The sequence below is a fragment of the Haliotis cracherodii genome, unplaced genomic scaffold (assembly GCF_022045235.1).
Source record: "Haliotis cracherodii isolate W230 unplaced genomic scaffold, xgHalCrac1.p SCAF_22, whole genome shotgun sequence".
Taxonomy (NCBI): domain Eukaryota; kingdom Metazoa; phylum Mollusca; class Gastropoda; order Lepetellida; family Haliotidae; genus Haliotis; species Haliotis cracherodii.
The window spans coordinates 9,603,750-9,630,217 of NW_027266278.1; the positions used below are offsets into that span (position 1 = coordinate 9,603,750).

Here is a 26,468-nt window from a genome sequence, read left to right on the forward strand (position 1 = left end):
ACCCATGAGGTTTATGACATCTGTAACAAAATGTGATGAAATTGACATTGTATGTATATTTTACAGGCGCTTCAAACACTCATAATCACCTTGCATTGATATAACAGAATACATTCGTTCAGTGAATGTACCATATGCCGTTATCTAAAAAATAAGGGAAACGTCTTTCGGGCATCTGTGCGTCACTTGATAATCCCGAGCGTCAGTAATTTTATTAGCTTATAAAATAAAATAGTTTTTAAATTTCACGCGTCATTTGAAGGGGACACTTCCTTAGTACTGGCGCGGTAATGACGAGTTAAAGTTGTGCCAATGTGGTATTCAAAGTGGATAAAAAATTTCTTCATCCTCGATCAATTCGTTTTCAATGAAATCAGATAAAAAAAACCCACAGAAAGTTACCAACTGTAAGATCTCATCACAATTGAGAAAAAAACCATGCCACAACAAACTCATAATCAGCCTCGAGTTTATATTTACAACAACGCAGTCACAACAACGCAGGCAGCTATTTCAACGACTTATTTAATGTGGGTTTATTAAGTAATTCTTGATCTAAAACGTTATCCAAATGATACTTAAATTAAGACATTACAGACTTTAAGTATATTTCAGCATGCCATTTGAATAACTTGTATCTAACACAAAGCCAATTTCCCCCCGAATCATTAAACATTTAATCAAAGGACCTACGTGATGTTATCTATGGTAACTAATAACTGTTGCTATGATATGTTAAGGCTGAATTTTCACGCAGTGGTTGCAGTGCTTCAGCGAATAGGTCAAAGGGAGACAACTCGGTCCGACCCTCAGCACAATGGGCATTCGTGACCAACTCGTGTTATTCCGGGACAAGCCGAATTGAGACTTTTGTCCCATTCGTGACCAACTCGTGTAATTCCGGGACAAGCCGAATAGCGAGTCTTCTTGTAGGTTACGGAAAGGGGCGAGTGGTGACGAATGGCCTCATTCGTGACCAACTCGTGTAATTCCGGGACAAGCCGAATAGGGACTAGCCATTCTAGACTTGAGTTAGACTCCCATTTCAATTCTATTCTCTTGGGTCAGGGAGAGACCAGTGAAGCAGGGGACCGAGTCGGTAGTGGGGCAGCACTGTGAGGGGAGCGAGCGGTCTCTAGTCTGCTGGCTTTAGTTAGTTTGCTGAATGTTAAAGATAACTTAGGTCAAGTAGAATTTCAGGCTTGGAGGTGTCCTCGTATGTTGTCACTATTTCAGTTGTATCCCTGACACATTCCATTGTGCTCGTCCAAGCTCATTAAACTCAGTTCACGTGAAGATCTGGGGAATGCGGTGGCCCATAAGAGACATGGAGTCTGTTTTTCAACATTTTGATATTTCACTTATTTTTATCACTACCTTTTGCAAATTAACATAATTTGTCATACAAAAATGTGATAAATCATGTATAAAAACAAACGAAAACATGGAAAATGTAACTAAAATGAAAATACCGAAAACTATTTCCACCGTGGTGAAAACTATTTCCACCGCGGCGGAAATAGTTTTCTGTATTTTCAATTTAGTTTTTGACATTTTCGCTTTTGTTTTTGACATTTTTGTTTTTGTTTTTGACATTTTCATTTTAGTTTTTGACATTTTCGCTTCACTTTTCAGCGATTCAGTATCTTCTTTATACATGGTTTATCACATGTTTGTATGACAAATCGTGTTAATTTGCAAAAGGTTACGATAACAGTAAGTAAAATATCAAAATATTGAAAAACAGACTCCATGTCCCTTATGGGCCACCGTAGGAGTAGAATAGGTCTTCAGCAACCCATGCTTGCCGCAAAAGGCGACTATGCTTGTCGTAAAAAGCGACTAACGGGATCGTGTGGTCAGGCTCGCTGACTTGGTTGATGCATGTCATCGTATCCAAATTGCGTGGATCGATACTCATGATATCATTCACTGGTGTCTGGTCCATTCACTGGATTGTCTGGTCCAGACTCGATTATTTACAGACTGGTATATAGCTGGTATATTGCTCATGCAGCGATAAACAACCAAACCAACAAACCCAGATTCTCGCCTCTGATAGACAAAGTCCTAGTTATACATAAATGACGAATATCCCATAAATCTGCAGCCATACAAAGAAACTTGTTCGATGTCACGTGTCTTTCTAACATTACAACGGCGGGTTTTGATTTGTTTATTTGTTGTTGTTTTCTTTGTTGGGGAGAAGGGGTGTGCGTGATATTATGACTCGTGATCGTTTCTCAACTGATGACTAAGCTGTTTGTTTCAGGTGTATCACATAGGTGTCAGTCTGATTGGTCGACTGAGACACGTGACAGCTATGTTCATGATGTCCATGTTGGGGTTCGATCATTATTTATTGTAGAGCAGGATGCGGGGCACGATGGCAGGTGTGCGATACAGGGATGACATTCTGGATGTGTACGTGAGTCCGTAGGCTGGTGCAATCGGACCGGACCTCATCCTCACCTGCCAGGGCCGTCGATGCCTACTTAGACCGTTTTCGACATGTCGTGACCCCAGACCTCATCCTCACCGTGCCAGGGCCGTCGATGCCTACTTAGACCGTTTTCGACATGTCGTGACCCCAGACCTCATCCTCACCGTGCCAGGGCCGTCGATGCCTACTTAGACCGTTTTCGACATGTCGTGACCCTAGACCTCATCCTCACCGTGCCAGGACGGTCGATGCCTACTTAGACCATTTTCGACATGTCGTGACCCCAGACCTCATCCTCACCGTGCCAGGGCCGTCGATGCCTACTTAGACCATTTTCGACATGTCGTGACCCCAGACCTCATCCTCACCGCGCCAGGACGGTCGATGCCTACTTAGACCGTTTTCGACATGTCGTGACCCCAGACCTCATCCTCACCGTGCCAGGACGGTCGATGCCTACTTAGACCGTTTTCGACATGTCGTGACACCAGACCTCATCCTCACCGTGCCAGGACGGTCGATGCCTACTTAGACCATTTTCGACATGTCGTGACCCCAAACCTCATCCTCACCGTGCAAGGGCCGTCGATGCCTACTTATATTAGACCGTTTTCGACATGTCGTGACGCCAGACCTCATCCCTATCGAACACACTGTGTGGCAAAGTGGACTTTTGTTCATGAAACAATACTGTCTTTTTCAACAGATGCACACAATTTGACGTATTACTTAGCATACTTTGAGTTAAGAAATAAAGTTTTCTCTAACCCCATGTGTCGTGTAAAAATATACAGTTTTTCCCTGAACTATTGAAGTTAAAGCATCGAGTACGCTTGCGGTGCTTTACGTTACAGTAAACTACGGTTATAGCGAAGACACTTATAACGAACTGACGGATATAACGAACTAACTTTTTAGTCCCGACTATTTGCTGTAGTTATGCTGTATATATGCTTATAACGAACTACGGTTATAACGAACTAAAAATAGTAGTCCCTTTGAGTTCGTTTTAACCGTAGTTAACTACATAATAGTTTAAGGCAAAACTATACTGTATTACACAAGCGTCATCGTACTTTAACTATAATAGTTCAGGGCAAAACTACACATTATTACACTACACATGGGGGTAGACACCACCTTTTACTTTTTGAAGATGCCGAATTTAAGATTAACCTTATGTTTTATTGGAGATGGGGTTAAAATCAAGAATGCCCGCCTCGGACAACTTTGTGGCTGCCGTTGCACAGACACTGTGGTTTGAATATGTTTTGGAACATAGGGCGCCTTTGGTATTTAAACGAAGCAGCTTAGAAAGGTATATAACAAAAGATGGTGTCATTACCCCAGAGCAACGATAATATCGCCTGTGCAGCAACGTATATCAATTTTTTAATTTAAAAAAAAAAATGTTTTTTCCCACTCGCCACCGCATTGCATGAAAACAAATGTCGCAAAGAGTGCCCAGGCTATAATAAGTTTATAACACTTGGGTTGCGCACCGCTCAACACTTAAAAAACCCTAACAAGTCAGTAAAATATAATCAACTTCAAAATGACGTCACCATTCAAAACAACGACATGGCTTGGCTTGAACCACGTCGACCCAACTTCTGCATCGAATAAATGAGTTTGATTTCCGCACTGGTCTTTCTCACCCGAGGTTGTCTCCCTTGGAGTACCAACGCACATTACAGGAAACGCGCGAGCTGTTGACAAACAAAACGAGCATTTTTCGATCCTACATGATTTCACATAGATACATAGATGTGGGAAAGTGACTAACATTATATTTAGTGTTGTAATGAATGTAACAGGTTGTTAAAAGTGAATTCAATGTTGAATAAAGGCCCACAATTTGAATAAACGACATATATACACAGTTACGAAACAAATTCACGTCCAATGTTCAAAAGGAAACAAGATGATGAGCTAGATCACGGAAAAGAATATTTGACAAAATATTTTCTTTTTACAAACAAAGAAACATCATGGTGCAATACCAGCCTGAGATCGATCAGCAATATATTTTTGCAACATTCAGCGATTTATTCTAAATATAGTAACTGACGGTAAACAGTGCATAAAACCTGTCTTTGTTCGTGTCATGAAGACGAGGCTGTGGTTGAATGTATATAAGTAACATTGACAGCGTTTGGGTTCAGTCTGAGCGAGAACGCCAGTTTGTCGACATCTCAACATAGAACTAAGTTTGCAACGTCTCAACAACGACGATGGCCGAGTCTGCGCTTTCATTCGACAGGTAGAAACGTGTTTGACTTAAGTTTGACACTTCCCAATGTACAGTGTTGTGTTTACATGAAAACATGTATGGCCATGTATTCCTAATAGTATTAATGTAGTCGAGCGAGGGAGCGTTCATTCATGCATTGGATAAAGGTGTCAAGATAGAATTATGTTTATTGATTGGCAATAAAGAGATTGGTTCCGTCGTGTTAATGATTCGATTACTTAGCAATATTCCAACTATATAACGGCGGTCTGGACCAGACAATCCAGTGATCGATATCATATTGCTGAGGACCAATTTCAACCCGGAAGCTCCACGGGACTCAATTATCCAGTCGTATTGAGACGACAGCAGGAAACATGGGTACTCATTCGTAAAATATAACATAGTCCCTGAGATTTTTATGAAATAAATGTCAAATTAAAAAAAAAAAAAAATTTCCCCAAAATATTCATTAATTCTTGAAATGAATTGTAAGGTTAAAATTATTGTATTTCAATAAAAATTATATCTGTTGATAGCGACAGTAAAGGAGTTATTTTATAACATTTTACTCATTTCTGATCGACGGAATAACCACCGGCCCCACCATCCCTCACTGATTTTCATTTTTTGGCTTCATAATTATATTTTTTGGAGTCGGCTAATTCGTACATCAAGATTTTAAAAAGTCTGGCCTAAGGCATAATTAGATAACGTTTGAGGTATATTCCATAGGTGACCTAATTTAGGTTGCATAGCAAAATATAAATGTTTCCCGGGAAAACGTATCTCCCAAGTGAAATAAGGTGGTAAGGATAGTTTGCAACTAGGCAGACATTGAACTCTGAACTTTGATACAAACGCACATGTTGCATATAAACAAATATTTTTTAATATGCTTTTGGATTTAAAGTGACGCGAGTCCCAAGAAACATTTACTTTTTAGCTTTGTGTAATTTTGAAATACATCTGTTTGATTTCAGCGAAGCGACGAAAAAGGAACTGGCAACCAAAGGCTACGCTGTCGTTCCTGACGTTTTGACTGGAAAGGAATGCGATGAGCTAATTGGACGATACAAATTATGGCTTGGGACATTTCAAGATGGAGACTTCCCAAACAGACGAAAATCAATTTTACACCAATACCGGATTGGACACTTTGGTGCCACGTGGTCTGCGAGGTTGAAGGTCAAACCTGTGTTCGCCTCGATCTGGGATACGGAGAAGCTCCTAACAAGTTTTGATGGGGTTGCTATATCAAAGCCCCCCGAGGAAACAAACGGAGACTTTGATGCGGGCTCGTCTTGGCTTCATTGCGACCAGAAGCCGTCTAGAAAAGGTCTCCATTGCTACCAGGGGGCGCTGTATCTGGAAGAAGTGACAGATATGGACCACTGCCTAAGAGTCCTGTCACACTCGCACCGATACCACGAGGAGTTTTTCAGACATTTTGCCAGCGCTCGGAAAAAGAGCTTGAAGTCCGAGTTTTACAAGCTCACGAAAGCTCAAACTGAGTGGTATCACAAACGGAAGTGCGAAGCTGTCAAAATTTCAGTCCCAAAAGGCGGAATTGTGCTTTGGGACTCAAGAACTATCCACGATAGCGTCCCACCAGTTCATGGGCGTCCAAATGACGACAGGTGGCGCTGGGTGGTGTTCGTGTGCATGACGCCAGCTCAGTGGGCAACCGATGAAGACAAACAAAAACGTGCATGTGCCTATAATAACCTTCAGATGACCAACCACTGGCCGTCTCAGGACACAATGTTGTTTAAGAACAGGCAGAAGAAGCATAATGGAGACCCAATGAATTGTGTTGACGCCATGCCACAAGATGGCGCTACCTTCACTGCTCGCCGATTGGCTGCTGTTGAGGAGTACGATTTTGAAGATGGCCAATCAAATGGCCCCGGCTGGGAGCCCGTATGGGACCACCAGATGACCTGATGGGATATTTCATTGATCGTGGACTTGTTTGAACAAGGAGCCTATACCATATGCATTGGAATTTGAGGCATCGTCTTTATTTGATTGGACTAACCAGTTATTGTTTGTTCATAAAATTTTGAGTCAGCAGTAACAGTGGTGTTGTAAATGATCCTATATTAAAACAGATCATTCATACATATTTGTATTGAGACGAAAGGCTCGGTCGGCTATGTTGTCTGACTTGTATCAACTATAGACATATAAAATGTTATATGACATGTCATGACAGATTAACTATATACATATGAAGTGTTATATATAACTTGTCACGACAGATCAATTGTAGACATATGTTATATGACATGTCATGACAGATTAACTATAGATACATGTCATTTGACTTGCCATGGCAGATTAACTGTAGACATATGTTATATGACAGACCATGACAGATCAACTGTAGACATATGTTATATGACAGACCATGACAGATCAACTGTAGACATATGTTATATGACAGACCATGACAGACTAACTGTAGACATATGTTATATGACTTGTCATGGCAGATTAAATGTAGACATATGTTATATAACTTGCCATGACATATTAATTGTAGACATATGTTACATAACTTGTCATGACAGATTAACTATAGACACATGTTACATGATGTGTCATGACAGATTAACTGTAGACATATGTTATATGACATGCCATGAGAGATTAACGACAGATATATAAAATGTTATATGACGTGTTCACCCGATGTTTCGAGAGGCGTTACTCATTTACCGGGCCTCGAAATATCGAGTGATACACTCGTAATTCAACAATCACGTGTTGTATGTTCCCGTATTTAACGCCAACAGTATATAATGGTTATCTTGCTCTTATTTTATATACACACCGCTTCACATATACAAACTGATGTATTTGGTTTATTTGTTGTACTCTTCCTAAATAAAGAGTATCCTATGAATGTGTTGATCCTTCTTAATCCAATGACCTGCAGATTTCGGGTTCAGTACCGGAAGCTGGTCGTATCAGCTGAGTAACGAGGACGGTCACAATGTCTACCCCTCTCACAACCTCCTTACTGAGGCGGGGGCGGGTACCAGTCTGATAACCTCCCTATTGAGACAGGGGTGTGTACCCCCTGACAACCTCCTTACTGAGGCGGGGGCGGGTACCCCTCACACATCCTCATTACTGAGGCGGGGGTGGGTACCAGTCTGATAACCTCCCCATTGAGACAGGGGTGATTACCCCTTTCACAACCTCCCTCCTGAGGCGGGGGTGGGTACCCCTCTCATAACCCCCTTACTGAGGCGGGGGTGGGTACCAGTCTGATAACCTCCCCATTGAGACAGGGGTGATTACCCCTTTCACAACCTCCCTCCTGAGGCGGGGGTGGGTACCCCTCTCACAACCTCCTTACTGAGGCGGGGTGGATACTCCTCTCACAACAAGCATAGTCGCCTTTTAGGGAAAGCATGGGCCGCTGAAGACCTATTCTACCCCGGATCTTCACGGGCCTATTAAATGTGTGCTCTGGTGTCTCTAAAGGAGACCACTTGCCCCCGTCTGTAAAGGAGACCACTTGCCCCCGTTTGTAAAGGAGACCACTTGCCCCCCGTCTGTAAAGGAGACCACTTGCCCGCCCCCCCCCCCCCCCGTCTGCTGTAAATGAGACCACTTGCCCCCGTCTGTAAAGGAGACCACTTTCCCCGTCTGTGAAGGAGACCACTTGCCCCCGTCTGTAAAGGAGACCACTTGCCCCCTTCACCAATCCGTGTCACGTTGTATACGATTGAGTGAGTCTGTTGTAGCCAAATGTAGCAATGTGACTCGATTCATGCACACCGCCGGCGTTAAAAAAACCCCACTACGTATGTTTACTACATTATCGATATTTGATAAACAACTGACATTGTAACCGAGAAAGGAAGCCACGTGTTGTGTCACGCTATGGAATGTCAATATGTCTGACACACATACATACATCCACTACGAGCCGGTGCAGGGTTGCGAGTGTTCAAATATTTGTTTACGCGTGTGTTGCGTTCGAGTGACACGTTCACCTGTTCCTGTTTTCATACGAACGATGATACCTTTGCCATACTGGAACAAGGGCTATGGGTCACAGAGACAGACGCTTGAGATGAGTCGAGATGTTTCTCTGAGCATAATAAAGATGACGAGATAACCTATCTGACCTCAGCCAACATGACCCGGGAAGATCCGGGTTAGAATAGGTCTTCAGCAACCAATGCTTGTCGTAAAAAGCGACAATGCTTGTCGTATGAGGCGACTAACGGGATGGGCTGGTCAGGATACTTGACTTGGTTGATGCATGTCATTGTATCCCAGCTGCGTAGATCGATGCTCATGATGTCAATCACTGGATTGTCTGGTCCTGACTAGTTTCTTTACAGACCGCCGTCATAGAGCTGGAACATTGCTGAGTGCGGCGTAAAACAACAAACAAAACAAACAACAGTTAATTCAGACTCGAGTTGTGTAGTATGAATTAACGTGATTGGACGTTTGTTTGATACACTCCTATATAAGGGGGCACGAGTGCCCAGTCGTCTAAGGCGCCGCGATTCGCTGTGCAGAGTTGCGTCCCTTCGGCACGCCAGGAACCTATGATTGTGGTTTCGAATCCGGGTTCGATTATGTTTCTAGGTTTGTCAGCACCATACCCGTGCTCATCGGTTTCACCGAAGTGGTAAACGTCTGAGACCTGCATCACTTCGGGCTTTCCTCCCACATTATAACTGGAATACTGTTAAAAGCGGCGTTAAACCCAACTCATCCACTTACTCACTCATTCCCCGTGTGCTTAATTACCTGTGTGCTATGTGTTATTCTCACTGTACATCTGGCTTCATTCAATCAACTCTATGCTACTTGTTATCTATTACCTGTTGTCAATGTTGATCTGCTGCTTATCACAACATGTATACCTCTCATCATTTGATTGTTGTCACTCCAGTTTGATAACGGTGTAAGAATCTACATGGAAACGTCCTATATGCAATAACCAGAAGTAGTTATCCATAAAGTTGCACGTTTTCTTATAAATATCTTTTTCAACTATAATTTTCAAAATTTACATAATTCTAACATATATCCATTGACGCGCGTAAGCTATCTTCACGTCAGCCGTGTGTACGCATATTTACCTCAGCTCCTCACAGCGATACTCTGTTCCTTACCGAGATCATGACAAATGTTGTAATGGGTGAGTGAGTGACTTGGGTTTAACGCCGCTTTTAACAGTTATCCAGTTATATCGCGGCGTGTCAGCTTAATGTGGGAGGAAAGCCCGAAGTGATGCAGGTCTCAGACGTTTACCACTTCGGTGAAACCCACATGGTGCTGACAAACCTAGAAACATAATCGGGGCGAACCGGGATTCTTCATTGGTTTCTAGGGACGCAACTCTGCACAGCGAATCGCGGCGCCTTAGACGACTGGGGTGAGTGAGTGAGTTTGGTTTTACGCCGCTTTTAGCAATAAGGGTTCGAATAAAGCTCGCCCCGATTATGTGTCTAGGTTTGTCAGCACCATACCCGTGCTCGTGGGTTTCAACGAAGTGGTAAACGTCTGAGACCTGCATCACTTCGGGCTTTCCTCCCATATTAAGCTGACACGCCGTGATAACGTACACCATTCAAGGCGGTGTTAAACCTTACTCACTTACTCATTCATTCACTCACAGTATTAATGGAACATGCAATTTCATTAAAATCCGAGCTTTGTTTAGCAGTAGCGACAACTAAGATCTTATTTTAATGAGATCGTGGAACGTATTACTTTAATATGTATTCGACCACGAATCTGTCTTACGTTTAAAATCTCAACCTCACTGCTGAAAGTTGCGGTTTATAAACCACTATAACATTTGCCCGAACACAACCAATTGTTGATCGTCTGCTTTGAATGGGTTCCCGTGAGAGCTGCGACTCAATAGTAGACTGGGCACTGTCTATAGATAAAGTCGCACAACCTATGTTATTTATATCATTGTGGGTAGATTTCATCCAATTGTGCAATACAGTCCTGACAGTAAAAAGCCGCGAAGGGGCAGCTTGGAAGCGCCTTTTTCATCGGATGTGGACAGCAGAAGTCATTTTCAACAATTAACTGTCGACGAGCAGACGACACCTGAACTATTTGATATGGCGACGGAGGGTGAGATGCACGACCTTACCGGTATCGACAGGTTGGTAGTCTACACTATTGCTTCAGACACTGGCTGAGAAAAAGCGAGCGAGAGATTAAGCATCACATTTTTTAAATTGAAATTGCGTTTCTTTTGCGGTTCAGTATAATGGTGTTTTTGAGGTTGAGGAGGGGAGACTGAAAGGGTTGAGTCTAACCGTGATGGACTGTGTTTGTGGAGCTGGTTGCTTAATCCCATGGGAGGTTCACACACATGTGCCAACGATCCAACGAGGCTGGAGTGCCTGGATCCCACTGGGATAGAAGACTCCCTCCTGCTGGTGTATATTGTCATCCACGGTAGTGCAATGTGCATAATGCTTGCTGGACAGTTCTTTCTTCAAGTTTGGGGGCGGTCGGGTAGCCTAGTGGTTAAAGCGTTTGCTCGTCACGCCGAAGACCCGGGTTCGATTCCCGACATGGATACAATGTGTGAAGCCCATTTCTGGTGTCCCCCGTCGTGATATTGCTGGAATATTGCTGGAATATTGCTAAAAGTGGCGTAAAACCATACTCACTTACTTTGAGAGAGGGGTCCCAAAATATCAAAATCTTCTGTCACAGTCAGTGTGTGTGCGTGCGTGCGCGCTCGCGTGTGTGTGTGGAATCCTACGCACAAGGTACATGTACTCTGTGCAAGTTATTGCGGCGCTATATACACCAGGGCAATTTCTTCACCTAATATTAGATGGTTCTCATAAACTGTACGAATAGTAAACTGTCAGGTATATTGGAGAAGCTAGAAAAGAGAGATTATATAATAATTTTCTAACTGTCCTATATAGATGAATATAATTTCTTACTGAGTTGTAACAGACATCAAGTATTGTGACGTTTGTACATACTGTTAAAAGTTTATAAATATCCAACAATCCGCAAATTTGATATGCTTATGCTCTCATACAACATCTCTGCAACCAACTTGTATGGGTACAGTAAACTACGGTTATAACGAACACAAAGGGACCACTAATTTTAGTTCGTAATAACCGTAGTTCGTTATAAGCATAAATGCAGCATATCTACAACAAATGGCCGGGACTAAAATTAAGTACGTTATATCGGTCAGTTCGTAATGAGCGTGTTCGTTATAAACGTAGTTTACTGTATGTATGTATGTATGTATGTATGTATGTATGTGAGACAGCCTTCATTATAACATACTTTCTCACTCCGTACTTCTCAATGTGCAACTACTACTGACCTATGTCAAAGTTCTTCAGCTCAAATTAGACCTAGACGTATCTGCTTGGACGTCTACCGGGTGTTGATAACTAAGATTGGATACAGCCAACCACTTCGCTGACCATTGCAACACGAATAGAAAACACTCATTTCAGTCCTTATTCCAAAACGATTTCCCCGGTTTGAATTAAACAGACTAAACTTTTCATACAGGGGCGAAAACAGAACTAAGAGGAAGTTGAAGATCACCCGATTTAGTCATAATTATAGGTAATCTGTCATGACATGACATGACATGACATGACACATGTCATGACAGATCAACTGTAGTCATATGAACAATTCGGGTGTTCCTTAACTTCTTTTGAGTAGGATATATTGATACTCTATTCACAATAAAATGAAAGTTTTAAAATTTAGCAAATACAATGAAATCATTTCTAATTTCCCACTGAAATAAATAGGAAAAGATGCGTGGGTTTTCGTCTAAGGCGCCGCGATTCGCTGTGCAGAGTTGCGTCCCTTGGGCACGCCAGAAACCTATGATTGTGGGTTCGAATCCCGGTTCGCCCCGATTATGTTTCTAGGTTTGTCAGCACCATACCCGTGCTCGTGGGTTTCACCGAAGTGGTAAACGTCTGAGACCTGCATCACTTGGGGCTTTCCTCGCTGACACGCCGTGATATGACTGGAATACTGTTAAAAGCGGCGTTAAACCCAACTCACTCACTCACTCCTAATCCATGTGTTATATATATCTTCAGGGAATCAGTTATGCACGAGCTGGAGGACAAAGGGTATGCTGTGATACCGAACGTTTGCAGTGCGCAGGACTGTGACACGTATATATCCCAGTACCGCGATTGGCTGTCCCAGTTTGAGGAAGATGATTGGCCGTTTCAAGTTGAATCAGTAATACAGAGTTATGATATTGGACATTTTGCAAATACCTGGAATTGCCGATTAAAAGCAAAGCCAGTTTACGCTAAAATTTGGGAGACCGAGAAGCTCCTCACAAGTTTCGAAGGTGTATCTATTTCATTTCCCCCTGAAACTGAAAGATTCGGTATTTATGACTACGGCAAAGATTGGTTCCTTGCTGACCAATCGCCACAAAGAGCTGGTCTCCATGGTTACCAGGGAGCAATGTTTTTGGAAGAGGCGTCAGAAACGGACTATTGCTTCCGGGTCCTGCCGGGGTCACATAAACATTTCGAGGCTTACTATGAAGAATTTGAAGACAATGCAAGGAAGAGCTCCAGAAACCAATTTAATAAATTAGGCGACGATGAAAAAGCTTGGTTCAAAGAAAAAGGATGCGTCGCCACAAAGGTTCCCGTCCCCAAAGGAGGGATGGTTGTTTGGGATTCCCGAACAGTGTACGATAATTGCAGACCAGTAAAAGGCCGTCCTAATTCCAACAGGTGGCGCTTTGTGGTTCTTGTATCCATGGCGCCTGCGCAATGGGCTAAACCGGATGACAAGACAGACAGACAAAAAGGCTTACAAGAAAATGATGACGACAGACCATTTTCCGTCACAAGGAATCAAACTGTTTGAAGCCTCTCATCCTCCACATTTCAGCGACATTATATCTCCTATTGGCGAAAGTCTTCCGGAAGTTGCCACGACAAAGGAGGCGTTGCTGTTGTCTGGAGTGGAGGAGTACGACTTCGACGACGGTGAACCTAACGGACCTTCCTGGCAGCCTGTCTGGAAGTAGAGCACCGGCCTCTGATGCACACCGGACGCATACACTACCGCTCAAAAATAACTACCACATCATAAGGACAGTTTCGATGTAACAATAGTTTGGTATAGTCTTCGAAAAAAGGGGAAGGTATTTTAGAGCATTTGTTTTCATATCAAGTGTTTGTAATCTAGAACTACTATGTACAAGTAATTATGAAATATATAATTCATCTAAGGACACTATACCTTTAGCTGTGTTATACAAGGGGATTCCGATCGGGAAATACAAATCATCTGTAACGGTTTTTCGTTATTTCATGACGGACTGACTCTTTGAGTGAGTGAGTATGTTGGGTTCGATGCCGTTTGGGATGAAGATCCGGGTTAGAATAGGTCTTCAGCAACCCAAGCTTGCCGTAAAAAGTGACTATGCTTGTCGTAAGAGGCGACTAACGAGATCGGGTGGTCAGGCTCGCTGACTTGGTTGATGCATATCATCGTATCCCAATTGCGTGGATCGATGCTCATGATGTCAATCACTGGATTGTCTGGTCCAGCCTCGATTATTTACAGACCGCCGTCATACAGCTGGTATATTGCTGAGTGCGGCGTTAAACAACAAACAACAAACAACCAAGATTGGGTTCCGGGAATTGTACCGGTTCGTAGAATAGAACTCCGTAGATCCGTATACATGTACGTCGCACCTAGAGCTTCAACTCTGTCCACATCCAGTCTTAAAATATATCCAGGGATCTCTGATGAAACTCTTTCGTTTCAACCCCATTACATCACCTTACATAACCAAAACCGTAAGAAAACAGAAAGTATCTTTGAAACCCATAGTGTCACGAACCAACATTGTGAAAGTAAAATAACATATTATATAACTTCTTCGGTAAACACTGCTCATGCAGATGTCAGGCCGCTATCGTCTCCAACGGTCACATAGGAGTTATTGAAGAGTATATATCATTCACCCTTTCAGTGGGACTTTAATAAAGACAGCATGTAGGTTCGCGCATAGAGTGAGTGAGTGAGTGCGTGCGTGCGTGCGTGCGTGCGTGAGTGAGTGAGTGAGTGAGTGAGTATTTTGTAGACAAAAATGCGCATGCGTATATCCATGGTATCAGAGATTGCACTCGGAGCATTTGTGATCGAACCTAGATAGTACCGCAAACAAATTGTTAAAATGTTCGGCTCAATTGTTTTTTATCCTATTTATTTTAAGCTGACTTTCAAATCAAAATTAATTAGCATATTAGTCAAAGGTTTGTCAACATGTGTTCGATACCCCGCATCAGAATAGTGGATGCTCCAAATGGCATGGCTGGCTATTTATTTGACACAGTCTGTTTAAATTGTTTTCACTTATTTTGACGTTTTTTCTACATTATTTTTAAAAATTATTTTAACAGCATCCGTGTATTTTGCAACATGATATGTGTTTAGGGATGGGGATTTATCTCCATAAATATACATGACTAATAACTTAGCATCGTCATGTTAAAAATAGAAAGCGGATATAAGCCAAAGGGTGCGTGTTGTGCGATGCGTTTCGTGTTTCTGTTTTTGAACGGGCACATGAAGCCAGTCGTGCAAACGACATAAACTCAAGTCATAAATAGGTGAATGTTGTTTTAACACGCAATATTCCATTTATATCATGACAGCCTGTAAATAAACGAGTGAGTGAGTGAGTTGGTTTTAACGCCGATTTTAACAGTATTCCAGTTATATCACGGCGTGTCAGCTTAATGTGGGAGGAAAGCCCGAAGTGATGCAGGTCTCAGACGTTTACCACTTCGGTGAAGCCCACGAGCAAGGGTATGGTGCTGACAAACCTAGAAACATAATCGGGGTGAACCGGCATTGGAACCCACAATCATAGATTTCTGGCGTGCCCAAGGGACGCAGCACTGCACAGCGTATCGCGGCGCCTTAGACGACTGGGCCACCCGTGTCCCCGTAAATAAACGAGTCTTGACCAGGCAAACATATATAAGTAAGAGGATCCGTTCTGCCTCGGTATCTCACAGAAATTTAAAAATATCATTCTCATTCTTGGCGCGTATGCCTTCAGAGTGAGTGTGAGTGAGTGAGTTTGATTTTATACCGCTTTAGCAATATTCCAGCAATATCACGGCGGGGGACACCAGAAATGGGCTTCACACGTTTTACCCATGTCGGGAATCGAACCCGGCGTGACGAGCGAACGCATTAAACACTAGGTTACCCCACCGCTTCTGTGACTTCAGAAATTATAGAAGATAAAGTCTGTTATCTAATTGAAAGTTTCAAAACAACACCAACGTTAATCTGATTAGTAGATATGATTAATATACTCGGTATGTTTTGGTGTTTATTTTTAATTTCGGTAACTCTACATCAACACAAAGTTCTGTTGTACCCGCTTCCTCAAACTAACTTCAAGAACACAGTAAGCCGGTTAAAAGAACACGTTAGTAGAACATACACCACACATTCGCTCGAACACACCTTGGATGAGTATTTCCTATTTTTATCCAAATGGAAACTCCAACTATTAGCGATGTGTCAGCGAATACCGGAGCAACCCATTTCAGCATACAGTCCTAGATATAACCTTTACAAGTTTCTGATTGCTCTGAAGTCATTGGAATACGTTGTCACGTTTAAAGATAACGAGTCACGATAACTTACATTCTGGAGAGAGCAGACGACACGTCAGGCATGGCTGCTAATATGAAAGGAGGGGCGTGTTTTGACAGGTACGTTCAGATTGATACACACAGACTCGTCTACAATTCAAATGATATTTATTGATATATTTTCGACCAAATTATCAGGTACATCCCGCGTGTATATTCCACACACAAGAAGTATTAATCGCCAATGCTTGTGTCATGAATCCTCGCAATTCCTCCGTTCTTCCGACCCCTACCACTCAGATCCCCCCCCCACCCCCCAGAACGACCAACGTTGTATGTCTTCCCCCCAGACCGACCAACCTCGTCAGTCCCCCCCCCGACCGAACAACCTCGTGTGTCCTCCCCCCCCCCCCCACCCCCGACTGACGAACCCCGCTATCCTCCCCCCCGGACCGACCAACGACGTCTGTTCTCCGCCCCCCCCCCCCCCGACCGACCAACGTCGTCTGACCCCCCCGACCAACGTCGTCTGACCCCCCACGACCGACCAACGTCGTCTGACACCCCCCCCCCCCCCCCCCCCCCCCGACCGACCAACGTCGTCTGAACCCCCCCGACCGACCAACGTTGTCTGTCCTCCCCCTCCCCCCCAGACCGACCAACGTCGTCTGTTCCCCTCCCCCCCGAGAGAGAGAGAGAAAGAGAGAGAGATAGATTCCCTACCTGTGATAATGTAGAAGAGTTTAGGAACATATATTTATATATTTATAATGTATGTGAAGTGGTCGAGATCGTCTCTTTAATAATAAGTTTTGCTTCTCTCTCGTCAGGGGTGCAGTTATGCGAGATCTGGAGGAGAAAGGGTATGCCGTGATACCGGATGTCTGCAGTGCGCAGGACAGTGACGTCTACATATCCCAGTTCCGTGATTGGCTATCTCAGTTTAAAGAGGGCGAATTCCCGTTCCAGAGCCAGTCTATAATCCAAGGGTATGATGTTGGTCATTTCGAAAACACCTGGAACTGCCGCTTTAAAGCCAAACCAGTTTTTGCTAAAGTCTGGGAGACTGAGAAGCTCCTAACAAGCTTTGACGCTGTAGCCATATCTGCCCCCCCGGAAAACCAAGAAACTGGTGTTTATGATATCGGGAAAGAATGGCTTCATCTTGACCAACCGGCAGAAAGAATTGGTCTCCATGGTTACCAAGGCGCTCTGTATTTGGAGGAGGCGACAGAAACTGACTACTGCTTCAGGGTTTTGTCGGGATCACATAAACATTTCAACGCTTTCTTTGAAGAATTTGAAGCCTCTGCACAAAAGAGCAACAAAAATAAGTTCTATGTATTAACGAAAGACGACAAATCTTGGTTCCGAGGAAAGGGCTGCGTTACCACAAAGGTTCCTGTTCCGAAAGGAGGGATGGTCCTTTGGGATTCTCGGACAGTGCATGACAATTGCAGACCCGAGAAAGGCCGCCCCAATTCCGACAGGTGGCGCTTTGTGGTGTTCGTGTGCATGACGCCGGCCAAGTGGGCTCGGCCGGAAGATGTTCCTGACAAGAAGAAGGCTTACACACATATGATGATGACTGGACATTGGCCATCTCAAGGAATCAACATTTTTGAGAAGTCTGATCACAGTAAAATCAAGTCTCCGATCGGCGACAGTCTTCCGGAAGTTGCTACGACAAAGGAGGCGAAGTTGTTGTCTGGTGTGGAGGAGTACGACTTTGACGACGGTGAACCTAACGGACCTTCCTGGGAACCTATTTGGAAGAAGAAGACTAGTCTTGGTTAACCATGACGCACATCAACTCTACGGCACAGAAATAACTACCCCATTACGCACCGAGTAATAATAGAAGAGGTATACTATTCTTCTCATGCAAACTTACATTTTGTATATGGACCAAATCGTGAGTGAGTGAGTGAGTGAGTGAGTGAGTGAGTGAGCCATGTAAAAGGAGATAAATCGCAGAACAACAGTGCTTTAGACTGCAAGGTCGTCAGCTCACAGACCACCGAAACAATAACCCTCCAGTCCTCAGATCAAATGGCTTTTAGTACCTGCCCATAATTTTCACCCGGGTCAATCCCGAGAAGAAATCATGCATGATTTGTAAAGTGAACATACTTTATTGTCCGGAAAAAAACACACATGAACATTAAACAACGAACAACTGACTTCCAATGTCTCGTGAATCAGCTAGTTTACCCAAATATGGGCATTCGTAGTAGCCTCGTTAATCCGCACTCAAGTAGACCCGAACTAATCACCCTCCAGGAAATTGCACATTTCACCTGTATACAGTATGACGTGATTCTTTTTGTGTTTTCGTTTATCCAGACTATTTGTTGAAGCTAAGGTGAGACAAGCGACCTATCGTGCACAGGAAGACAAACGTATAACCGTCTTGTGTATTGGTCACAATATGACATTATGTTAAGACGCAAAATCATTTGAACTAGGAATATATTAACCAGGGCACTGTTCCGCAAGGCGACCATAGCGCCGAGATGATCGTAAATCCCGTACTTTATACACCTACGACTGTCGTTGCGCTACAATCGCTTTGTGGAATGGGGCCCTTCATATTGGACAGGACGCAATCATTGTTTCCGATATGGGTTTAAATAAGAAAATTACAACAAATCCGTTTTCCATCTACCCTGGTGTGTTCCGAATTTTTAAAAAACCCTCTCGGAACAAAGTCTCTATCTTATTATTTAGCAATGTTTCACTTATTTGTATTGTATTTTGTTTGCGTGCGTCTTCAAGGTTATTTGAGACATCGTTTACATGTTATGATAAAACAATGGTATGTATTATGTTCCTAGGTTTGTTGGTTTCACTTAAGTGGTAAACGTCTGAGACCTGCATCACTTCGGGCTTTCCTCCCATAATAAGCTGACACGCCGCGATATAACTGGAATACTGTTAAAAGCGGCGTCAAACCCAACTCACTCACTCACTCATTACGGCATGACACATTTGTCACCATCTCGGCAAGGAACAGAGTATCGCTGTGAGGAGCTGAGGTAAATATGCGTACACACGGCTGACGTGAAGATAGCTTACGCGCGTCAATGGATATATGTAAGAATTATGTAAATTTGAAAATTGTAGTTGAAACAAGATATTTATAAGAAAACGTGCAACTTTATGGATAACTACTTCTGTTATTGTATATAGCGACGTGTCGATATAGATTTTTACACCGTTATCAAACTGGAGTGACAACAACCAAATGATGAGAAGTACACATGTTGTGATAAGCAGCAGATTAACATTGACAACAGGTAATAGATAACAGGTAGCATACAGTTGATTATATGAAGCCAGATGTACAATAAGAATAACAAATAGCACACAGGTAATGAAGCACACGGGGAATGAGTGAGTGGATGAGTTGGGTTTAACGCCGCTTTTGAACAGTATTCCAGTTATATCGCGGCGTGTCAGCTAAATGTGGGAGGAAAGCCCGAAGTGATGCAGGTCTCAGACGTTTACCACTTCGGTGAAACCCACGAGCACGGGTATGGTGCTGACAAACCGAGAAACATATTCGAAACCACAATCATAGGTCTCTGGCGTGCGCCCAATAGGGCCCAATTCTGCATAGCGAATCGCGGCGCCTTAGACGACTGGGCCACCCGTGTCCCCTCGTAAATAGAGAACCTGGAAACGTTTATAACGTACTAAGAGTATGTATGAAACTATTAATTAGCAGTTATACTTGATAAGGGAAGGCTGCTATTTCGCATGTTCATGTGGCGTACAGTCCACTGTTGTTTTCCATATTTATACGCGCGTTTTTTTTAGTTTATGTCACAAATATTTCATAATGGAATTTTCATTTCTGAGGTAATGTAATTATTGCTCTATAATTTCATCATATTATCGAGCCGATTTTAAACGTTGCCATCTGATTGGCTAATACTCACGCATCCTGCGTAATTAACAAAGATCATATATGGTTATGACAGGCCCCTGTAAAGATCCGGGTTAGAAGTGGTCTTCTGCACCCCATGCTTGTCGTAAGAAACGACGGACGGGATCGTGTAGTCAGGCTTACTGACTTGATTGATGCATGTCACCGTATCCCAGATTCGTAGATCGATGCTCATGCTAGCAATCACTGGAATGTCTGGCCCAGACTCGATTATTTACAGACCGCCGCTTGTCGATTATGGGGTGCGGCGTAAAACACCAAACAAACAAACCTATGGCAGTTGCAATCGTCTTAGCACTACGATCACTCAGTGGAACGGGGTCGAGGTCATACACTTATTTGTCTTTTTATATTCGTTTCTTACTAAATTATGCGCCTATCTGGTTAATGCAATCTAACAATGTGTTGTACATACCATCTGTACCACTCAAGATGGTTGTTTAAACTAGTTTTGAACCTAACGGTAGACCGGAGAGCTCAAATATTGCGTCAAGAACATGGTAGCTACCGAACAACCATCAAAACAATCGCTCGAACACAACAAATCGGATCAAGAATGGCTATCTTTATCACCTGCTCTCGTGAGATGTCGGCGGCTTGTGCAACAACCCTCCACGATAAATACAGAACAGTCTAGAGGTTTCGTATCTGTATAAAACGGATGGACTCAACGAGCAGACGACACTTTGCGTTCTCGTGCGAGCAGACGACACATTAATCATGGCGAAACGTGACGTACCTGGACTTTCGTGTTTTGACAGGTGAGCTTATATTCAAGCACAACTGCATTTCTATGTTACAGTAAACTACGGTTATAACGAACTCAAAGGGACTACTTTTTTTAGTTCGTTATAACCGTAGTTCGTTATAAGCATATATACAGCATAACCACAGCAAATAGTCGGGACTAAAAAGTAAGTTCGTTATATCCGTCAGTTCGTTATAAGCGTGTTCGTTATAACCGTAGTTTACTGTACATTCATTTAGTCAGTGTTAACTGATAATCGGGTATTATTGACTTCAGCAATTTACAAAACGCCTGCATATTTGACTTATTTTGCAAAGGGACTAAAAACTCTAATACTGATTTTACACACTGACTGTTACACATATAAGCTCATGCCGAGTAGTTACTGTTTAAGACCTTCATCACTTCTTGTTTTCCTCCGTCATCAAGATGACAGGTCGTGATCTACCCGAATGCTGTTCTCAGGCGTCGAAAGCCATTATGCCTCTTTATAATTTATTCAGGAACAATAGTCGTGTATCTTTTTTCACAGCATGTACTATTTTTGAAGGCAAAATTATGCCTATACTTTTGTATGGTTCTGAAATATGGGGTGCTAAGTATTACGCTGCAATTGAAAAAGTTCACACTTCATATTTCAAATGTTTTCTAGGTGTTGGTAAGTTTACCTCAAATAAGGCAATCCTTGGTGAAACAGGCCGTAGTAATACTAGAATTTTTGTAGCCAGCCAATTAAGGGTAATTAAGTATCGGGTTTAAGCTACTTAGAATGATGCCTGATAGATACACATATCAATGTTACAAAATGTTGTCTCAAAGTCTGGATAACACGACATATAATTCGAATTCGAGTCAACCTGGGAATGGTCCACAGCAACCCAAAATGGTCGTACAAGGCGTCTTTGTGTATTGGGTGGTCAGGCTCAGTGATTTGGTTGAGTGCGCGTCATCGCACCCTGACGATGTGGATGGTTGGTTTGTCTTGACTCGGTGTTTTACAGACTGTCGTCATATAGATGGAAAAATGAAGCGGTAAGATACTAGAAAGCTCTCACTGTATGTGTTGTTACAAAGTTACAAAATTAGGGTTAGGTTATGAACACGCACGCACGCTCGCACGCACACGCACACACACACACACACGCCAAATTACTTATAAAGTCACGCACACAATCATACACAAACACGTAGACACCCACACACCCACCCCACACCATACCACGCACACACGCACAAGTACACGCACACACGCACACACGCACGCACACACACACACACACAGCATACGTACATTATACCCACACACACATACACACACACACACGCACACACGTACACCCCCCCCCCCCCCCCCCCCCCCCCCCCCACACACACACACACAAACACACACACAGGGGTGCACTTATCCTCACCGACACATTAACAGCTTGTAGAAGGCCACATAAGACAAATCATGATGTGTATAATTTTGTATCCTCGAGTCATGTCTCAGTCCGGCTGTTTTTGGTTAAGTATGTTAAAACAACCAAAAGTTGCTATGAAAATTATCTTAAAGTAAAAATGTTATGTGTTAATTATTTTAGTCGTTGTATAAAGTATTAGTGCAGGCTGTAGTATATGGATACCCGATAGCATGTTCTGACATCACAGGATGAAAACGGCAGCCACAACTGGGTAACGCATGTTCGTGTTCTGCTATAAGAACCCGGATTTACGTATGTTTGGATCGAAAAGGAGCGTGGCAGCATTTCAAAGTTTATCGATGTTTTAAGCAAAGATGTAGACATAGAGATTCAGAATTGGCATGCTAAAATTATTTCTTCATCATTTCTAAACCATATTTCTACATATAAGTATGTACTCAAACCAGAGAAATATTATGGAGTTATGTCCAAACAAAGATCTCATCGGCATATTATATAAATTTCGATGTTTGAGCCCTGTTGGGTATTCAACACTTTCGATACAATGACAAAGCAAATACTGATTTACTTAAGTGCAAGAAATGGAATCATAATACAATTGAAGATGAATACCATTTCCTTTTAGTTTGTCCATTTTACATGGAAAACAGAAAGCTCTACATCCCAAGCTTCTATTACCAGTATCCATAACGAGCAACATTAAATCAACTGATAGCAACAAAAACTATAAAGCTACTCTGACCACCCAATCCCGTTAGTCGCCTCTTACAACAAGCATAGTCGCCTTTTACGGCAAACATGGGTTGCTGAAGACCTATTCTAAGCCGAATCTTTACGAGTTGTAAAGAAATCTGCCTGTATAATGTATCATACATATTCTATTGAGATAGTATAACAGTTGTCCAACCTACCCATGTGCTTAAGTTAACCTCAATACACTAAGATGCCTCGTACGACCATTTTAGGTTGCTGTTGACCATTTGTAACCCGGAATTCCCACGTTGACTCGAATTCGAATTATTGGCCATGCGGCCTTTGATACCGAATAAACTTCTTCTTAAAATAAAAAATAATATACCACTGCCATCTAGTCTAATATTGTTTGAAGAAATATTGAGAAAAACACATTCGTATGTGATCTGATTGGTTCTGCGTTGGTTTGGTTATTAAACATGTTATTTAATCATTATTATATCCTTGTTGATCTTTATATATCAATTCCCAGATTAGATACGAGTACATGGTCTGCAGACCAAGGGAGATAACAAGCTACAATACATACGCTCAAAATAATAGGACGAAGTCACTTGAGGTGCATAAATCTACACTTATCTAACTAAAGTAACGCCACGGCGTCATAATTCTTTTGGATAGGCTATATTCGTGCATTTAAAAAAAACTTTATCCGATATACAATACTGCGACATTGAGAAGTTAGCAGCAAGTACTCAAGCAATGACAACCAGCCACCCAGGTCACGAGATGGATGCTCGTGTCTCCCACGTTTAGTCGACGCTAAAGACACTGAGGCTCTCTACCCTGAAAGGTGAGGTGAGGTGAAATGGGGTTTAACGTCGCGTCCAAGATTATTGCACTTATTTAGCGTCGTGTGTGTGTGTGTGGCTGCTTGTATTAGTCCGGACTGATGCCGATTTATAGTGCTAGCAGACTGAGATACCATGCCGCAGTTTAACATGGATACCCAACTCAGACACAGTATACTGACTCCGAGCCGACCAGTCCTTGTTTTAGCCCCTTAATGCCGAGCGCCAGACAGCGTAACAACGAGTACCATCTTTTAACGTCTTTAGGTATGACGCGGCCGGGGATCGAACCCCAGGCCCTCCGCTCTCCGGGCGGACGCTCTACCACTGGACCACGGAGGCGGTCTCTACCCTGAAAGAAGGGATAGGGTTACAAAAAGCCTTGTAGTGACACCCAGCTCACCTCAATCCTTGTCATGTTGGTAATTAAATAGGCCGGGATATAGCGACAACCAAACCGGACAAGACTGACCGACTAACGCGAATGAGCCAAATTTGAAAGAGCAATACATTATTTACATATATCTCATTATATACGGTTGATGACTCTTGCATTTGTTTGGTCTTGACAGTAACACATTTCATTTTTGTCTTCATCACCAGAGACTCAGTTATGAAAGATCTTGAGGAGAAAGGGTATGCCGTGATACCGGATGTTTGCAGTGCGCAGGACTGTGACGTGTACATATCCCAGTACCGTGATTGGCTGTGCCAGTTCGAGGAGGATGATGGGCCATCTCACCTGCACTCAGTCGTTCAGGGATATGATATTGGTCATTTCGAAAACACCTGGAACTGCCGCTTTAAAGCCAAACCAGTTTTTGCTAAAGTCTGGGAGACTGAGAAGCTCCTAACAAGCTTTGACGGTGTAGCCATATCTTTCCCACCGGAAACTGAAAAATTCGGAATTTATGATACCGGGAAAGCATGGTTACACGTTGACCAACCGGCAGAAAGAATTGGTCTCCATGGTTACCAAGGCGCTCTGTATTTGGAGGAGGCGACCGAAACTGACTTTTGCTTTAGGGTTTTGTCGGGATCGCATAAATATTTCAACGCTTTCTTTGAAGAATTCGAGGACTCCGCCAGGAAGAGCAACAGAATCGATTATTATAGATTAAATGAAGACGACAAATCTTGGTTCCGAGGAAAGGGCTGCGTTACCACAAAGGTTCCTGTTCCGAAAGGAGGGATGGTCCTTTGGGATTCTCGGACAGTGCATGACAACTGCAGACCGGAGAAAGGCCGCCCCAATTCCGACAGATGGCGCTTTGTGGTGTTCGTGTGCATGACGCCGGCCAAGTGGGCTCGGGCCGATGATGTTCCCTCAAAACTCAGAGCTTACAAACATATGATGATGACATCACACTGGCCATCTCAAGGAATCAACATTTTTGACAAGTGCGATCCTTTCAATCATCGTGAAATTAAGTCTCCGATCGGCGACAGTCTTCCGGAAGTTGCTACCACAAAGGAGGCGAAGTTGTTGTCTGGTGTGATGGAGTACGACTTTGACGACGGTGAACCGAACGGGCCTTCTTGGGAACCTGTTTGGAATGAGAATACCAGCTTCTATTAGACATGAAATTTGTTCCAGAATTGACTGAAAAAACAACAACATAACAATTACAAAAAAATTGTTTTCTGACCATGCTGGACATGTGCTTTGAAAATATAATATAGGCCTTTGTCATATAGGCCTTATGTGTAAACTATAGGCCTTGCGTCTAAAGGTCTGTGTTACATAGATGTGTATGGGCCTCTGTTAAATAGACCTTGTGTGTTTACAGCTATGTTATATAGACCTTAAGTGTATATGCCTATGTTGCATAGGCTTTGTGTCAAAAGGCCTGTGTTAATATGCCTTGTGTGTATAGGCCTTTGGTATGAAGACCTTATGTGTATACAGCTGTGTTACATAAACCTTATGTATATATATATCTCCCTTTCTTTCTTTCTCTCTCTCTCTCTTTTTTCTCTCTCTCTCTCTCTCTCTCTCTCTCTCTCTCTCTCTCTCTCTCTATATATATATATATATATATATATTTATTTAGAAATTCTCCAAATAATCACGCGACTCGAAGTGGTCATTTCCATGTTTCAGTTTTATCTTCAGAAGTCGACACAGAAGACATTTCTATGGCAAGCCATTCTATTGATAATCAATATTTATTCAAACTGTAGTATACAATACTATTGCAATCGTTATTTATTAGAACAGAGCTAAACTTTATTTACACTCAGGCCGGGATAATCGGCATACGAGGTACAAATTTACAAACAGTATATACTTAAGATGGCGGGATGTTTTACGTGGAAGATTTTAGTTTTCATGATGACATAACCGAATGTACAGATTGCTTTTATATCGATATTTTGTTTGGAATTAAAGAGTTATTTAAATTTAAGCATATTTTGGTTTTTAACCTATGAAATTTGAACGCATATTTTCCGT

General features: G+C 42.7%; 3 protein-coding genes and 1 pseudogene across 3 annotated transcripts; all 4 read left to right on the forward strand.

Moving 5' to 3' along the window:
* The first annotated feature begins 4,610 nt into the window (after positions 1-4,610).
* LOC139471330 (uncharacterized) lies at positions 4,611-6,785 on the forward strand. Its single transcript, XM_071253649.1, has 2 exons — positions 4,611-4,706; positions 5,660-6,785. The coding sequence occupies exons 1-2, from the start codon at positions 4,678-4,680 to the stop codon at positions 6,621-6,623; spliced, it is 993 nt and encodes a 330-aa protein (XP_071109750.1). The 5' UTR covers positions 4,611-4,677; the 3' UTR covers positions 6,624-6,785.
* A 3,868-nt stretch (positions 6,786-10,653) lies between these two features.
* Positions 10,654-13,966, forward strand: LOC139471336 (uncharacterized; annotated as a pseudogene).
* Positions 13,967-16,282: 2,316 nt separating this feature from the next.
* On the forward strand, positions 16,283-19,001 carry LOC139471259 (uncharacterized). Its single transcript, XM_071253556.1, has 2 exons — positions 16,283-16,465; positions 17,176-19,001. The coding sequence occupies exons 1-2, from the start codon at positions 16,428-16,430 to the stop codon at positions 18,140-18,142; spliced, it is 1,005 nt and encodes a 334-aa protein (XP_071109657.1). The 5' UTR covers positions 16,283-16,427; the 3' UTR covers positions 18,143-19,001.
* Positions 19,002-20,907: 1,906 nt separating this feature from the next.
* On the forward strand, positions 20,908-25,949 carry LOC139471256 (uncharacterized). The gene is made up of 2 exons (XM_071253552.1): positions 20,908-21,058; positions 24,617-25,949. The coding sequence occupies exons 1-2, from the start codon at positions 21,018-21,020 to the stop codon at positions 25,590-25,592; spliced, it is 1,017 nt and encodes a 338-aa protein (XP_071109653.1). The 5' UTR covers positions 20,908-21,017; the 3' UTR covers positions 25,593-25,949.
* Positions 25,950-26,468: the final 519 nt, after the last annotated feature.